Genomic DNA, 18,025 nt, shown 5'->3' with positions numbered 1-18,025 from the left:
TGTACACGTGGGAATGGCACTGGCTTTCTTCAGAGTAAAAGCTCAGAGCCTGTTACATTTTCACTCAATACATTCAATGCTGCAGACACTGAATGGTTGTTCCCCCTGGAAACACATCAAATTCAAACACTCCTGACAATTTGAGAATTGTTACAAACCACCATTACCTGAGTGTACAGCTCAGTCATGGATCACTGACCAAAATCTGTCACTGCTGTAGAACCTTTAGGAGATCACCCAACCTCTATTTTCCCACTCTTAACCATATTTTTCCTGCTTCTCATCTCTATGTAGCAAAGCACAGAGAAAAACCTAAAAATCCTCTCCCTTTTACAAAAGGCAAGAGCAATTCTACCACTTCTACCAGTTCTACCAGTTGGGTTTTCCTTTGGACTAACCCAAAGTTACTTTGAGTAACTGCAGGACACCCAGTGACAAAGTTCAGAGGCAGCTCCAGGGTGTGAGGGAAAGGACAGGGGGACAAACACCTGAGTGCAGCAGCCACACCTTCAGGCATCACCCTGGAGCCCTCCTGCACCCCTGCACTGCAGGGAGCTCCCAAGAGCTGGGGCATCACCTGGAGCTGCTGCAGGGCCCCCAGCACCCCTGTGATTTCTGCAGCAATGACATTTTACCATCAGAGGTTGAAATCCCAGGTTTTTACACTTCAGAGCAAAGACTGTCTTTATTCACTTTGAGGCAAACTGTCTCCACAGGAGTTATTGTTTCTGGCTGTCTGCAGATTTGGGATTACATCTGGTTTGTATTATCTCTCCACAACCACAAGGAAGTTTCTTTTTTTTTAAACAATGAATTTCTGGATGATGCAGTGGAAGAAACAGCCACCAGGAAAGCATGCTGGTTTGCCAAACCACCACAATACACCCCAGTGTGACTGTGCAGAGACTGGGGGTTCAGTGCTCCTTGGGCCCTTGACGCTGCAGAGCAAGGTGTTTATTTGGGGAACAAATCACCCAGCACAATCTAGAGCAGCCTCTTCTCCTTCTTCCTACTGAGACATACAAGATAACATTTCTATTCTTCTGGCTTTTGAGTTATTTACACATTAAAGCTCTAGAATTTCTACTAACTACCAACTCTAAAGGTTATTTCTACCCATCCCATACTACAAGAGAGAAAAGACCAAAGTACCAAAGTACACCTCTCTGAATAAAAAAATTGCACTTCCCACAGCTAAGCAACAGCCAATTTTCAAATTACTGATGTCCTGACTGAAAATCAAACTGGAAGGTAGAGGTGGAAAGGCTCTGCATGCTGTTATCCATTCCTCAAACCTCTCCTACCTAAGTTCACTTCCAAAACACACTCCCCAAAGCAAGATCACAGCACTGCAGAGAGGAGGGCTGGAAGTTCTCCCACAGAACTCCCACAGAAACATGAAAGCACACTATTCCAGAGGCACACTGGAATCCAGTTTAACCACAATACCTGCCAGCATGGCTATCAATGCATTAATCAGCTACATGAAAATTAAACTTGAATCCTGTAGGACAGCCAAGTTCTGCCAAAATGCATCCAACAGCTCCTTCATCTTAAATCAAAAACTTGTAACTGGAGGTGAGCTCCTGCAAAAATCCCACATTGGTGATGTGTATGTGCAGACAGATAGATGCTCATTTTTCACAAGTTATTTACTCTTAGTATGGGTAAAGAGGCAAAAAATTAAATTGATTCCCTGTCAAAACAGTGCTAAGGTCCCAAAAAAATTAAAATTAACCTATGTGGCATAAAAGCACAGCAAGAATATTGATTCCAGGGTCTCTTCAAAGCCACATTCAAACAGCGGTCCCAGTACCCTGCTGCCCACATTCTGATTTTGAAAAGACACCAAAAACACCCCAAACATTTTGTGTGGCAGCACAGGCTGATCTAACCCAGCATATAAAACATGTTGGTGCTCCTCTCACTCTGTAATAAGTAGAGCAGCAAACAAACTAACAGCTGGATTGCTGCTATGCCAATAGTTCAAGTGCATGCAACTCTAAAGCACTTCCCACAAAAACAAGACAGAATCACATTTATTGTGCTGCAATAGGAGAATCTGGTTATATTTAAGCAGTGTATTATTTCACCTGGACTAACTAAAATATTCAGTTACACAACAGCTAATCATGAACAGAAGATAAGCTCAGAGATAAAAATAGGGAGAAAGACAGAGAGACCTTGTAGCAGTTAATCAGCACGATTCATTTGTCAGCCTGCCATACGCAGCAGCACCTGAAAAAGAAAGCCTTGAAGTTCCCTCCAATCAATCTTTTTAGGCAATAAAACCTCTTGGGTTGGTTTTGCTTTAGTTTTATTTCTAAGTCATTCATCAAACTCCTGCTAATCCCCAAATACACAGAGGAATCAGAGTCTAAATGGGGAAGAGGTACAACATACCCTGAGTGTCACCCAGCCCAGATTAGCCTGGCAACGACCCCTGACAGCACTGTCAGTCCTGTTTGACTTCCCCACAGAAATGAGCCCGAGCAGATTGCTGCAGCACAGCCTCACCCAGGGCTCCCCAGCGTGGCCCTGTGTCCCCAGAGCTCTGGCTGCTGCCCAGGCACTTCCCTCACTGAACATGGGCTGGATCAGTGGCATTGCAAACCCTCCCTGGGATCACCGTGCTCCACAGGAACCACAGCGGGGACAGCAGCAGCTGGCACCAGAGAGGGGACAGAGTCAGGCCAGGGAGCTGCCAGCTCCCAGATAAGGCTGGCACTGCTGATTTTGGAGAAGATGGAGACCATTTGTAATCAATTGTTGCTGTGGTATAGAGTGTTCATGAAAATAAAACTGATTTTGTCTTCCCCATTGTCTTTGCCATAAGGCCTCAGACACTTCCCGTCAGCCCTTGCAAGATGAATGCAAAAAAAAAAAACAAAAAAAAAAATCACTTTGGGCAATGTGGGAGACTTCAGCATTTATTCCTGAACAATGGTGTCTATTCAAGTTTCAAACTCGATCTGGCTGTTAATTAGGAAAGTAAACAAGAAAAAATTATAATTTAAGCCTTCACTAGATATTTGGCTTTCTAATCTCCTCTAGAGAATACTGACAAACTCGCCTCCTGTCCAAAGCAGGGATTTGCACTTCCACACCAAGACAGCTCCCCAAACCTTAATTGGAAGTGGCATGAAGTTCAAGGCAGGCGTAGGCAGAGCAAGATTCAGCAGCAGCAAAATTTCATTAAGCCAGTTTTTCACGTGTTAACTTCATTTACCCATTTAAGATTATGCATAATTTAAAAGTATTGAGCAGCTCCAAGGACAGAAATATGTTCTCTGATCTCAGTGGTGATTTACAGCCCCACTTCTGGTCTACAGTGCCCACAAAATTACATTTGGGACCCAATATTCATCATTTGGGCTGTGCCACTGGCCTGCCTGTCCAACTTCAGATGTGCTAATTACAGTCACTCACTCATGCTGTGTCTCTAATTTTATCAAGTTGTTTTCTCCAAGGTGTAATATAAGCAGAGTTTGGAGATTTAGTGTAACCAGCTGAACATTTTTTTTCTGCTGGATGGCTGCTTGCTTTGGGCTGGCTGTTCCAGGTCTTAACTAAAGCCCTTCAGTTCTGACCCTTCACAGCTGATCCTGCCCTGGCCTAATGTTCACCCCAAGTACAGCTGCCCCACACTACAGATACAATATCTGCACTTCAGCCATCACTTGATGTGCTTTCCTTTAGAGCCAGATACTTGAAGCTGACCCAGGGGAGCAAAGTTCAGTTATTTTAAACACTTCCTCTGAGAGCATCCCAGGCATGGCTGCAAGATTTCCACCTGCCTTTCCCATCAGGCATGGCCAATGTTATGACTCCTAGCATGAAGCAAAATGGGAAAACCATACAGATATTCCTACAGCTGAGCAAAGGTCCCAGCTGCACTGCAACTTCAAACTGTGTTTTCCTCAGCAGCACACACACATCTGGATAAAATGGAACTCAGCATGATGAACTCCATTAAGGAAACATGTTTCATCCCTCAAAGGCATGACAGCTTGCTTTGTATCACAGGTAGGAAATCACACACACAACCTTCCTTCTGTATCCCACTTCTCCAAACTTCCCAGACTGCTGTTCCCAGCACAATGAGATAATCCAAATCCTTTTCTGTGATACAATATTACACAGCTTTTGGAGAACCCCAAAATATAGGGATGAAACACATGCAAAGGGGCTGATGCATAACCACAACCTTAAGCTGCAGCAATGACACAGCTCTGATTTCTTTGCTGAAGTTTGGGCAATGAGCAGGATGAGAATGGTCACAGCAGGTTTGACCCAGTTCAATTCCAAATGATTCAATATGAATCATATTTTCTTCAGACCAGTAGTTTGAATTTTGTGAACATAGTATTTTTGCTGAGTGCAGTAAAAAAACCACACACACCACACACATAAATTTATTATCTCTAATCTTTACCACATTTACTAGTTTTGCTTTTCCATTCCAGCCAGCCAAATGGAGAACCACCTCTCCTCAATACATGAAACATTATGCAGTATCTTCCAAGAAACTGAGATTTAACAGGTTTCTGCTGCTTTAACAGATATATTTCAATTTCACAACACCAGAAGATAACAGAGTCAGCCAAGCAAACCTACTGCAGGTCACAGATGAACACAGTTCTGTCAATTACTTATGGCAAAGTGAAAACTTACAGCCATGTAATTGGCAAGCAAGTTGGTTTATTGCTTTACTCTAAATTCCCAGAGCTGCCTCAAGTCTTATCTCAAAAAACAAAGTTAAGCAACGAGCAACCAGCTATGAAATCAAAACTGGCTCCAATGAAGACAATGATTCTTGTTAAATCAGAATTTCAGTTGAGACTGGAAACTGAAATTTGAGACTTCTTTCAGGGAGAAGAATTCCACCTGAATCATTTCCAACTGTTTCTTGCCTTTTAATCCAAAATAACCTACAAAAGTCAGTCAGTTTGATTGAAACTATGAATACTTCTTGTATTTTCTAATTAAAATAACATTTTGGCAAAAAAATTACCTCTTCTTGTGCAGCTATAAGAAGACAGAAACTTACTCCAGCACAGCAGCAGCAATGCTTATAATGGCATTGTACCAGAGGAGAGCCAAGCTCACAAAATTCCCAAGAAAGAAGAGGCTGTTCCAGTAGCAGTCTGTGGCTGGGATTGTGTACATTACCCACAAGCAGTATATTCTATTTTCAGCACATATTTAGGATTGCAAATCTCAGTCTTTTTAACACAGAACAGACCAACTTAGCATCTTCTACTGAACTACACCACACCTTGACACCAGGAGAGAGGAAAATGTGATTTAAAAACACACCCCAGACAAACACCAGCATAGAACCATGGATTTCAGTGGTCTGTCAAATCACAGGCCATTAGTTAACTGGGCTTTGCCTACAGAAGAAGTTTTTCCATTATTTTTATTTCTTTTTTGTTAATAAAATTACTCAAATTCAAATGTTATTATGTTGATCTTACAGTTAACCTCAAAAAAAAGAATCAGAGCTGGAAGGACTTTTTATTAAATTGCTCAACTCTGCCTACAAAGTGCTCTTGGTAATCTGTAGCTCTGCAAGAAACAAAGCCAGTGGAAGTTTTCCAGCTTTCCATCAACTACACTTTGCAGCTGAATGTTGACATTTAGAAAGAGATTCCCTATATTAGAACTTTCAACACCCCAAAATTTACCCAAATTTGGCCTAGTCATTGAATACAGACATAGTATATAGAATACAAACATCTTAATTCTGCATTTTAATAAAGCTCCCACTTTTACTTTCCTCTCTTTATGCCCTCAGCAAGTTATGGGATGAGACTGTGCTCAGCTACTCTGTTTCAATAACATTTTTTGACATGAGAAAAACAAAATACCTGTGGATTTGCCCGTTTTTATGCAGGTAGTCCAGTCCCTCCAGCACCTCCTTAAGGATTGTGGCTATACAAGCTTCATCCAGGACACCAGTCTTGTGTTCTCCTTTGGCCACAATGTGCTTGATAATATCCAAAACAGAGCCTAGAGAAGAGTCAAACACCTTAGTTTAAACTAGAAGAACTGATTCACAGTTAAGTGTAATTTATCATTGTTTAATATACAAGAAATTCACTGATGATGGTCAGGATCAGAGTCAGAAGATGAAGCTTTTGCTGCAGGAAAGCAGAGGCAACAAAGAACCCCTGGGGGCAGAGCCTGTAAAAGCCCTGTGAACACTGAGAAGTTATTTGAACAAGCCAAAGTGTAAAATGTACACACACAACATTTGGAAGGTTTTTAAGTAGACACTGATGCTACAGCTGGCTTAGTGCTGAGTACTGGAGAAGCTGAAGGGGGAAATGGAAAAAGCAGGGGGATGCCAGGACTCAAGCTGAAGGTAACAAGCTTGATAAAATTAGGCACTCTTTTTCAGCTCCTAAAAATTCTGTGCAGAGGAATATCAGGAAAAATCTCATCTGTTATGGCTGGTACAACCCTGACAGGAAAAAAAAAGTGGAAATCATAAAACAGAGAAGAAATGAGGCTGAGTTGTGACAATAAGTCCCTTCTTCACTGTGTACAGCACTGGAATAGCTTAGATCCTTCCCTAGAAGCATGTTTAGTCTCTCTCCCCAGCATGGTGTGAATTACATCATCTTCCATGACAAACCAGGCTTCAGAGAGCAAAGCACTTCTGCAAACTGCACCCAGGAACGAACGGAGCCGGTGACTCTTGTGCAAGGCCCAGCTTTCCACAGGCACTGCCTGCTGCCCTCCTTGCATTTGCAGCTGCACTGAAAACACTTCTCAGAACTTTTTATTGCTCCAGCGTGGATGGCTAAGCCTCTTTTCCAAAGCCTGTGCCATTTAGCCCCTTCAAACTTGGGTTTCTATGGTTTAATGGCTGGATAGGGACTAGAAGGGTTTTTATAGCTATGGGCACAAAGCAGTGTCAGCAGTACTGGGAAGTTCTTAAAGAACGAGAAAAGCAGGCACAACTGGAGAACATAAATTGCAGCTTTGTTTGTCTTTGAACAGGAAACTTACAGAGAAAGAACATCCCAGTACTAAGTCAGCTAGTTTAGAAAAGCTGGGCTCAGTTTTAGAAAAGTTTAGAGAAGTTAATTCTTCTTAACTCACAATCAAAAATCTTTTTGGATTTAAGAACAGAAACTCTCATTAATGTGGCCCATGGGAGAATTAAAAGTTTCACCTTGTAAATTCCTGAAGCAAGTGAAAAATCCAAAAGAGGTTTTTAGTTTGATTTTCTTCTCACCCTTCAGGTTCAGGTGGACAAAAAACTCTTCCTCTTTAACATTTATTTTATTAACTATCCCAACTGAATTTCTAGGCTAAAACAATTGTGCGGATCAGTTTTCACTTAGAAGAGTATTTTCCTTTTGGACTCTCCTACGAAAGCAGAAGCTGCAAGGTTTGAATACAAACACCATGTGCAAAGGCTCATTTTGCACAATTCAAACTGCACAGGAAACAATTACATGGGTGTACAGTGTCCCTTAGTTGGTGTAAAGCAGTATTTGCTGAGCTCATCTAAAAGCTTGCAGAGCTACTATTTCTCACTTCCATCTTCTCTGGCCCACTGGCAGCAGCTTCACCTGGACACCAAGACACCCAGCAAACCCAGTGGAAATAAACTGAGGGATAAATTGGCTGCCCTGAACAGCACCTTCAGCTTCCTCTTACCAAAAAATCTTTGTTTAGTTCAAGATATTTGCAGATGACACAGTCTTAACACAGAAGACTCCAACAACAAAAACAGAAAAAAACCCCAGAGGAAAATGAAAAAAAAAAATACAGAAATGAAGTTACATAACATTGCCCCAACATTTTATGCAAACATACTCAGTGTTCAGCCTTCCTTTACCCCACCCAAGCAGAGAAACACTCTCATGTGCAGTGAATTTTGACATGGGTCTTACCCAAAGGCTCCACCCAGATGTAACTCAGGTTGTTTTGACATTTGTTGGACTTCCTGCATCCGAACAAGAATATCTTTACTGAAGAAAGCTAAGATTTCAGATGTTGGAGATGGACCCCTTCACTGAAATTCACCTTTATGTTGAGAAAAGCATCTTCTGTTGTGTGTCATAAGGACTCACCTGGCCTTCAGCCTATCATGTTTTCACATTTAAAGAGTACAAGCTTACAAACTTTGAGGCTTCTTATTCTGGACAAGAATTTCTGTGACATCAAAAAAATCCCACCAAAGAAGCCCCTCCACATCCACTGTTCTGGCTTTTCCTCTGAAATGTGCCTAAATCTGGAGAACAAACTGTCACTTGTTTTAGAAGTCCAGTGAAAATATGTGGTTCTTCACATACTCGTTTTGTCCTCTCTCCACCCACGGCTCCGTTAGCAGACTCGGTTCACAAACATTTCCCTTCTCCTGCAAAGGGCTCAGGGAACATGAGGAGGCAGATCATATGGTGTACTCAAACTCATTTGGTCAAAAAATCCTCTATTTAGCCAAGTTAGAGGTTGCATTTAACCCTGAAAGGGGGGTGGAGGGCAGACAGACAAGAGGGCATGCACAGAGGCAGCCCTGGTTGTGAAAAGGCTGATTCACACCCAGGCTATATCTGCTCCCAGTCCTGCCTGACACTTTTTAAGCACATTTATTTTAAAACCACTTTCACATTGAGATGTTCATAGAAGTGGGGGAACTTGTCAGTCCTCTGCAGAAAGAACAGCAAAAAGGGGTCAGCAAAATGCCCACTGCAGGAAACAGCAGAGAAGCAACCCAAGAGCCACCCTTTTGCTGGAAAAAGTGTTCTTAGGATTGTCCTCCTTTGTCTGCTCGGGGATTGGCCACTGCACAGCACCATGAAACTGTGATTTTTCCAACTCACAAATCAATAAGTTTGGGAGTTGGTTCTGACTCACAACTCAACTACAACTTCATTAAGCACAGCACCAGGGAATTACAGAACAAAGCCAAGCTGCATTTCCCAGCACTGCTCCATGGAATGTTCCAGCATTCTGGCTCAGGAAGCGTGGCATGGAGCAAGAGAAGAACCAAATCCCCAAAGAGAAAGGAGCTGCTTTGAGAGGAGAAGTCATGGGAATTTCACTGTCAAGGAAAACACCTCCTGCTAGAAGGGTGCAGCATGAGGCTGAGCAATCCCATGCAAATTTGATACCAGAGGTCTGTCTGTCTGTGTGTGTGTGTGACACACTCACCAGGGTAAGGCCTCCCCTGCCTCAGGACACAAATTCCCACACCAACTCCATTAACTGGACCAAGAGATGAGGGAATCAGAGTCTAAAGGGGGAAGTGACTGTTCTGCACAGGGGCCTGTTCCCAATCCAGCAATACAATAACTGCTAAAATTAACTGGAAACTAATGCAGCTGAACTGGAACCAGGGCCTAAACCACAGCAGAGGATGTGCTTAACAAAGTGACCACACTGCTGGGAAACACCAGCATGACTGCACAGACTGCCAGCTCCTGAGCCAGCTTCAAACCAGTTCAGGAGTAACTGGGGAAGAGAGAGCACATCCCAACACAGCTGGATCTCTGCTTAAATACTGTTTCACTATGGATTTGTGCTCCATGTGCAAACTGCTGTATCTCACTTTAAGACAGAACCTAGTGGCCAGAGGATGAGGTTCACACTGGAAATAAGGTTCCCTGCTCTGTATTAACAGCTACAAGATTTTCAAGGAGAAAACAAATCCACTACAATGTTCCAGAAAAGAAAAAAATATCTTTGGCTCCTCTCTAAAATAAAACCTCTATTTTAGATAATGCTATGAAGCACTCTGGTGTGTATTATACATGGCATTAGGTTTGACTACAACAATTCCCTCATTATTTTTCTCATTAAAAATTCACAAGTAGCAAGTATGGACCCAAAGTACAGGAAGCTGAATCCTAAGTCAGAGAAAGATATAAAAAAGAAATTAAGTTTGGCTGAGGCTGACTGGAAAGCTCTTCCAAGCCCAGAAGGGTCACATACCAAGAAAAGACAAAACAAGACACAGAAAAAAGGGTCAGAACTGGAGTCTAACCATAAATATAAATAATGCTGTCATTAACAAGGATGTTTAAAGAAAGCTGGTGACGAGCAACTGATCTCAAAGCCCAACAGAAGACAAAGGAAAGCAGACAACATTTAGTGATTGATATGGAAAAAATGCAGCTAAAACAAATTGCTGCCCATCAAATACACACTGTGCAGCACATCAACAGGAAGCCTCAGAGATACTGTGCAATCTGATAAAGCATTTAGCATGGCCTGTCCTTCATCATCCCAGTGTCTCAGTGTGCTCTGACACCAAAGCTCATGGAACTGCACCTCCTCAGCAAAGAGCAGGCTCTCAGTGCACACTGTACAGCAGCTGAGAGGGAAGTGGCTTTCTGCTCAAACTCACAAGTTCCCACTTTGCTCCAAAGGCTGCTAATGCTGTAGCTCCTAAGGACGAGGCAGAAGGAATCTGTACACACTCACCCTCAGCTGAGAGAGCCCAAGCTGTAACTGCTTGTAAGAGAAGGACATTCATGTTTTGGATATTGACACCAGGCAGACCAATTGCAATGGACAGTCCTGGATCCCAGCAAAAGCAGTCCTGACTTGCACCCCACACACATCCAGTAAAACTGACTCCTTCAACACCATGAACTGTGTGAATTAGCAAAGATACCAGGTTACCTATGGTGACAAAATGAGATTAAAGTTCCAGGGTTCACCACCTCACTGTTGTGGCCCTGCATCACTTCCAAAGCCATGCTATAAAATTGTGGGATCTCAGCACCTCAGGACTGATGTGCAGAGGGACCGAGACCACCCTTGGGGGGCTCGGGAGTCCTGGAATGTTGCCAGAAGTGTCTGGTGGCTGGACTTTGATCCTGCACGGGAGACAACACCTGTATGAGGATGGGAGGATTTCACTGGGTGAATGGTGTAGGGATGGGTTAATTAGAGTGTGAAACACAGGGTTTAGGATTTCGGTACAGGGGGGTCTAAAGAAGCAAGATGGAGGAATTGGGGTGTGTCCTGTCCTTCTTCTTCTTCTTCTTGGCCTCCATCTTCTGTGGTGATGTTGGCATTTTGGGATTGGTTATTACTAAAAGTGCACTGGTCAATAAGGGTGAAAGGTATTGGGGGAAATTGATAAATATTGTATACGTAATTTTGAGTATAAAGATAGGTGACTGCCCTGGGGGCTCTCAGTGTGCTCATGGCTGGCTGCTGTGCAGACCTCTGTCAGGCCAAGAGAAAATCTTTTAGATAAACAATTAATAAACACCGAGACCGAGTAAAACCTGAAGCCTCTTCTCGTCCTTTGGAGCGCGGGCTGCCCAAGGCCACCCCGGGCCTTTCCAGGTCACCTAAACAGCCGAGAAACCGTCATAAAATGGGATCACTGCAGTAACTGGAAATCCAGTTTTCCAGGCAGGGTGGAGACCAAAGAGCCAGGAACTCCTTGAACCAGCTTGCTGCTGCAGAAAACTTCTGTGTAATCACACCCTCGGGGCAAGAAGTCCTAATTGTTCCACTGATTCACTTTCAAACCACCACAAACACTGAGGCTTCCTGTTCCAAATCCAGAGCATGATTCCTTGACCTCACCTACACCAGCAAGCCAGTGGAATGGTATTTAGGAAGCCTGTTTCTGACGTTTCTCCTCAGCAGAGGAAGAAAACATCCACACTCATCAGTGACACTGCTTAGGGCTCCAGCACACTGGGGCAGAAGCAGAGAAGGGCATGAAAACCTGAGCAGAAAGGAAAGCTTGTTTGGAACAAGATCAGAGATAAATGCAGGAATATTCCAGCTGGAATTTTACATGCCCCCAGAGGAACAAAAAAAATGTACAGCAGAGCTGGTTGCTATGGGAACCATATCTTGCATGTTATATTATAACTTAAGTGACAGAACCAAGATACACTTTAAGTTCAATGCAGTGAAAACTCCTCTTTAACTTCGTCTAGGAGGCAGAATGGGAAAATTTAATTCTCTAACTTCCAACCTGGAAAAAACAACAACAACAAAATAAGCAGGTAACACTACCTGCATTGATTGGCCATTTAGAGGCCTGGCACAAACAGGATTGGAAACAGTGCTGGGGAATCACCACACAACTTTGTGAGAACCAAAATCTGCCCCAAACCTGACAAACACTGATGCTGAACAGGCTGAACTTTGAGAAGGGGGAGTTGGCAGAGTCACTGCTGCTTCTTTCAAGACATCTCAGCATTAGCCAGTGGTCTCAGTGAGCCTGTATGTCATTAGAGCCAAGAATGAAATCTGCACCTTGTCAGTCTCTGGCAAACAGATGAAAAAATGCATAAGAAGGAAGAACAGTTTGGATTCAGTTCTTCTGGGACTGAGGAATACAGATACAGCCAGAGAGTAGCAAAGTAAAGGAAACAAGTTATACAAAACAAAGGAAAAGACATTAACCCTGGTTCAACCTCCTCAGAGGAAAGCTAAGGAAACATCCACTTCTTGCCTCCTTCCCCCCAGGCATGTGCATGGATGCAGAAGAAATATGGGAAGATTAAGGCAGAAAACAAGATAATACAATAAAGGGAGCAAAACAGCCTGTTGCTGTTGTGATCAAGACATTTCGAGGAGAAAATCTGAACACAAACTAATTTTTCATGCTTTTCTTATTACAGTTAGGAGTGGCAATGTACCTACACACATTGCATCATGTACAATCCCTGCCATCCCCTGCTTCTGACTTACCCCATCCTTAACTGTTTGAAATTAAGTTGTGTTTCTACAAATAAAATCAAAATCCCTCCAGATGAATTAAAAATAGCATATCTCTCTCCTAAGAAAATAATTCAACATAAGCACAAAGATTTCTAAGGACCTGTGGTTTATGCTTTGATCAGAACTCTGTTGGAATTAGGAGGAGCCAGATCAGAGATTAACACAGCAGAAGCAGAACAAGATGTCCTAACTCCCTGGTAGAGAGCTAAGATTTGCCTACCTCTTTTGGTCTGACATTCTGAACTTCAGATCAAAGCGTGAAGTAAGAAGTTGATTAGCTAATCTTAAAAACTTTTGGAAAATAAAAGGTTTAACTATTTCAATACAGCAATCTCCTTAGCAGATTTAATCTTAGAGCAGAGGGCAGAATATCCAAGAGTCCTATCTGGAAATGTTTCAGCATTTAAAGGATTTGCACAGTTGAAAAATATTTCGGAAGTTTTATCTGCTGCAGGCTAGGACAGGAAAAATTGTTGTGTGATGTAGCAAGTCACCAGGGCCAGCTGTTTCTTAGAAGCAACTGTTTTATAGAGTTATCCACAGCCATGGGTCACCTGTGAAATGAGAGCTCTTGTTAAAAGCAGGGAGAATTTAGAAGAGCAAGCAGGTCACAATGAGTAAAAGCACAAGAACAAAAGCACAGCTGCTCCTCTTCCTGCTAAAGGAGTTTGAGAGCAGGACTGGCTTCAGCAGGCTTTAAAAAGGCACGAGTAAAATTCCTGAGAGGAGAATGCCAGGGAGGCAAAGAGCAGGTCAGCAGCTGTCTAGAAATAGCCACTGGATTTTAGTTTGGAGTCTGGACTCAAAGGCTGGGGTGTCGAGTTCATGCTGCTAAGCTTAGAACCCTACAGAACTCCCAGCATTAGAGAAAAGGCTCTGCAGCTTCTAATGAAGGGAACAGAAAGAGCAGGCACCTGACAAAGCTGACACAGACACATCCCCAGCCAGAGAGAGGCTGTCAGTGACTGCACCCAGCAGCAGCAGCCCTTGTCCCCACCACTGCCTCTCATCACAGCCACGTTTGTGCCATCAGCAGCTCCACACCTGCTCTGGGCTCAGGGCTGCCAGCTCACAGGGCTCTGAGCAGGGGCTCCCACCAGCCTGCCTGGGCTCTGATGCTCATCAGCTCCCCAGGGCTTCCTCCTGGCTGCTGACAACTTGCAAATATAGAAATATCCCACTAGCAGAGTACAAATAGTTCTGTTTCAGTGACAGTGTCAGGCAGGTAATTCAGGACCTTTGAGGGCACCCTCTGGATGTCAGAGGAGCAAGGCACTGTTAGACAACTGCAATTTGTGGATTTAGACAATTTTCCCTTAGAGACATCTCTAAAACACTTGCATGTATGACCAGGTTAGGATTTTAACAATAGACTGCAGCCAGAAAATAAGCTAAATTACACTTACAGCAACAACAAAAAAGGTTTGCATTACAGATTGGCTGTCTTGTGGACTGTTTGTCAAATTAATAAGGTCACTGTCTGTAGGCTGAAATTAAAACTAGTTTCAGCCTCAAATCACACATCAGCATACACTGACAGAAAAGAGGCAGTAAAATTCTGAACTTTACCCAGAATAAATTATCATGAACAAAAGCCATGATCAAAATACAGAATGGACATCAGAATGTATTTCATATGTACTTATTGAGATTGGGATGTACAAATCTTTTTAAACAGCTAAACAAAATGTAAGTGTTAGGCTGTACTCTGTTTTGGTGCAGTTTTGTGTTTGCTTGTTTGTTTTTGGTTTTGTTTTGGGGGGCTCTTTCTTTGCTTTTGTTTTCTGGTTTAAAAACCAGCTCAAAGGTTTTTCCTGTTGAAATCCAGATCATTATTTTTCCCACTGGATGACAGATGACTGCAAAACAAGCCACTTTATTACTGATAAGAACTAAGCTGGAAGGAATGAGAGGCAGTTTTAGAAGTGTCTCTTGTTACATAAATCACTCAGCCTAAGACCAACTGAAAATAGGCTCATTAAAAGTGAATGAAAAAGCTCTTCAGTCAGAAAGCTCCAATCACAAGTTTCTTCCCCCATCCTTAAGACTGTGCTGCAGAATCTGCCTATGAGAGCTGAGATCCCTGAAGCACAGATATAAAAAAGTATGTAGAGAAGTAAAAAGTATAGAAGAAAACAGCTGGAAAATACCTCACAAGGAATCCTCCTGCTTAGAAAGTGAAAAGTCATTCTCAAAGTCTTTCTATTTACTTTAGCAATTCCTCCAGCCTTCAAATGATTCCTCTTAAGTGAGAAAATGTAACACTGACTCTCAGAAATGTTGAGGAAGGGAAGAATTACACTCTTACTGCTCTGTCTTCTATGGAATGACCCTACTCTTCAACATATGCAACAGAATGAGAAGCAGGGAAATTTCCTAGCACTCCTTAACTGCAAATCCCCCACTAAATGCCAGAGCTGCACAAGGGTCAATTATCAGGCTGAAGAACATAAAAGCCCATTCAAAGGGAATATTAAATGAGAAGCAGGTCATCATTCACACCAGCAACAGGCTGGTTCTGAAGCAATAATTATTTTTCCAGAAATTTTCCAGTGTAGTCGTTACATCTGTGTTGCCTTGATAATGATGGTCTGACTTTTCCCCAGCTTTACACAAAAAAAAAAAAAAACTAACAAAAAAAAAAAAAATAAAAAACACACACGTCCACACACAACTGAGAACAAACAGAGACAACATTTGGAGGGTCAAGGAGGAGCCATGACAGAAAACTGCTGTGAAGTGATGGAGGCAGCTGTGCATTTTCTTCAGAGAGGTTGTGTACTCCTGGAAAAGGCCAAACCCATTGGTGCTCCTCTCCAGCACCCCTGAAATGCCATTTCCTGGTGTTGTGGAAACTTTCCCATAGAGACTCTCTCTATACACCCAGCAGCACTGCTTGCTCTGAGCTGGCAGGGGATTCTTTTCCACACACAAACAGTCATCAGGGCTTTAATGACCTGTCACATGTCCCTCTAAGGAAACACAGGGTATTGCTTAGTGACACATGAGCACATGAGACATTAAAAACCCTTTAAGACAGACTTAAGGCTGGCATGGAGTTTGATTTCTTCCAAGAGAACTGCTAAAATTCTCTAAAGAACACCTTCAAAGAGACATATTTTATGGTCATTGTTGAGCTCTTGTGCAAAATGCAAACAGGTTTAGCCAGATTTTTCCACATCATCTCCTGGCATTTTACAGCCCACAAAATTAAGCCAAGAACAGAGAAGCCAGGTTGGATTTTTTTCAAATGTAAGAAAACAATGATTTTTCTTTTTCAGTTCTCAATTCCTGTTTGCTGCAGTGCCAGGAAAATGAAGTCTTCTTAAAGACAGGCCCAGGATTTAGCAACAGCACTTTGTGTTAACATCCAGAACTTGAGTCCATTTCTTGTCTCAACTGTAAATTAAACAGGGATCCTGGAAAATATTATGACTTCAAATAAAACATTACTGATACAAAATTTTCAAACTCATTCTCTCAAAAAAAGTTGTTTCTCCAGTGTCTGAGAGAACAAATCCAGAAAAGAGAAGTTTCACTGGCTCTGTGTTAAGCAGACAGTGATTTTCAAAAGCCAGTTAGGTGTTGCTACTGATGGACAGAACATGAGAAGTTTTTCTGAGCTGAATGGGTTGCCATCAAATATTATTCACAAAGAATGGCTGGGAAGATTCCTGGTGGGAAGGGACCTGGGGGTGCTGGTGACAGTGGCTGAACTCAGCCAGGAGTGCCCAGGTGGCCAAGAAGGCCAAGGGCACCTGGCCTGGGCCAGGGCAGGGATTGTCCCCTCTGCTCAGCACTGCTGAGGCCACACCTCACATCCTGCAGGCACTTTTGGGCCCCTCATGACAAGAAAGGCTTTGAGGGGCTGGAGTGAGTCCAGAGAAGGGAACAGAGCTGGGGAAGGAGCTGGAGCACCAGAAGGGGCTGAGGGAGCTGGGAAAGGGCTCAGCCTGGAGAAAAGGGGGATCAGAGGGGACCTTTAGGATCTGCAGAGCCCCTGACAGGAGGGGACAGCCAGGGGGGGGTCGAGCTCTGCTCCCAGGAACAAGCAGTAGGACAAAAGGAAGCTGCCTTGACTTGCACCAGAGAAGGTTTGGATTGGATATTTGGAAACATTTCTTCATGGAAAGGGCTGTTCAGCATTGGGACAGGCTGGCTGGGAGGTGGTGGAGTCACCATGTGGATGTGACACTGGGGACAAGGTTTTAGAGGTAAACTTGGCAGTGCTGGGGTAATCATTGGCCTTTCTGATCCTAGAGGTCTTTACCAACCTAAACAACTCCACAATTCTTAATTCATGGGTGGGAACCTTAAGAGGTAGAGAAGGGAGAGAGGAAGGAGGGAGGACAGGTTTTTCTGCTGCCTTTAGGGTAAAGAAATGTGACCACTCACCTCCACTGAGTAACTTCATCACCAGCCACAGCTCATCTTTCACCACAAACGATGTGTAGTAAGATACAATGTTGGGGTGATGGCACTGACTCATGGCTTGAATTTCTTTCTGTAGAGAAAAATAAAACATCAGCAGTTGGACACAGTGGTAATCACTCCTCAGGCACAGAATTATCTTCTCAAGACACAGCAAGGGTACAAAGAAAAAGGATACCTAGAAGGTAAATGTAGAAAATCCAGAAATACTCTAAACATTCAGGCTCCATCATGCTAGAGCCAAAAGGTATTTTAGGATGTTCTTCCTGTCTGTCTAGAGAAAGAAAAAGTTAACCAAAAAACCCATGGCAAGGATATCAAAGTGGTGGCAATCAAAATTCCTGCACACAGCTACAATGGAATATTCCCAAAAATTCACTCTGGTTTGTGACCTAGGAAGTTCATGCTGACTTCTCCTTTCAGTAAAACACTCTGCAACAGATGCTTAATCTGTTGAAGACTATCATTTGGATGAGAAAGGGAAATATTGGCCTCTGGGGAAAAAAGGCCTCTTATTCCTAAAGTTTGTTCCCAGCAGGAAAGCAGATGGCTCAGCTCAGTTAGGGTGAAGGCACAAAGGACAGCTGCATCCTTTGTCACGCTGGAAGAAGAGAGAGATCACTTTGAGATTACAAAGTCAGTAGCTACTTCCAGTCCAGGACAATATGAAATATGTTCAGATGTTAAATTGTTTTGAGTTTTGACTGTGCTTAGTCTTAGTTTTGGTTATGGAGGGAACAACACCACAGAAAACATTGACTGATTTCGTTATGCAAGCACAAATCACCACTTTGGACAGAAAGCCTCCCAGATTCTTGGCTGTCCATAGACAAAAGCCATCCCCTGAGCCAAGCCTGGCACCCTGCACTGCACC

At 43.0% G+C, this 18,025-nt stretch overlaps 1 protein-coding gene across 1 annotated transcript in view; it reads right to left on the bottom strand.

Moving 5' to 3' along the window:
• OXSR1 (oxidative stress responsive kinase 1) overlaps positions 1-18,025 on the bottom strand; it is an 89,122-nt gene that overhangs the window by 42,284 nt on the left and 28,813 nt on the right. Inside the window, exons 3-4 of the mRNA XM_063176987.1 lie at positions 17,116-17,224; positions 5,874-6,015 (exon numbers count right to left, since the gene is read on the bottom strand). Of these exons, the coding sequence (XP_063033057.1) occupies positions 5,874-6,015; positions 17,116-17,224 (251 nt within the window). The remainder of the gene's footprint in view (positions 1-5,873; positions 6,016-17,115; positions 17,225-18,025) is intronic.

The sequence above is a fragment of the Melospiza melodia genome, chromosome 1 (genome assembly GCF_035770615.1).
Source record: "Melospiza melodia melodia isolate bMelMel2 chromosome 1, bMelMel2.pri, whole genome shotgun sequence".
In the NCBI taxonomy this organism is placed as follows: domain Eukaryota; kingdom Metazoa; phylum Chordata; class Aves; order Passeriformes; family Passerellidae; genus Melospiza; species Melospiza melodia.
The sequence above is the reverse complement of the archived record's forward strand: the minus strand, read 5'-3'. Positions and strand labels throughout refer to the sequence as shown.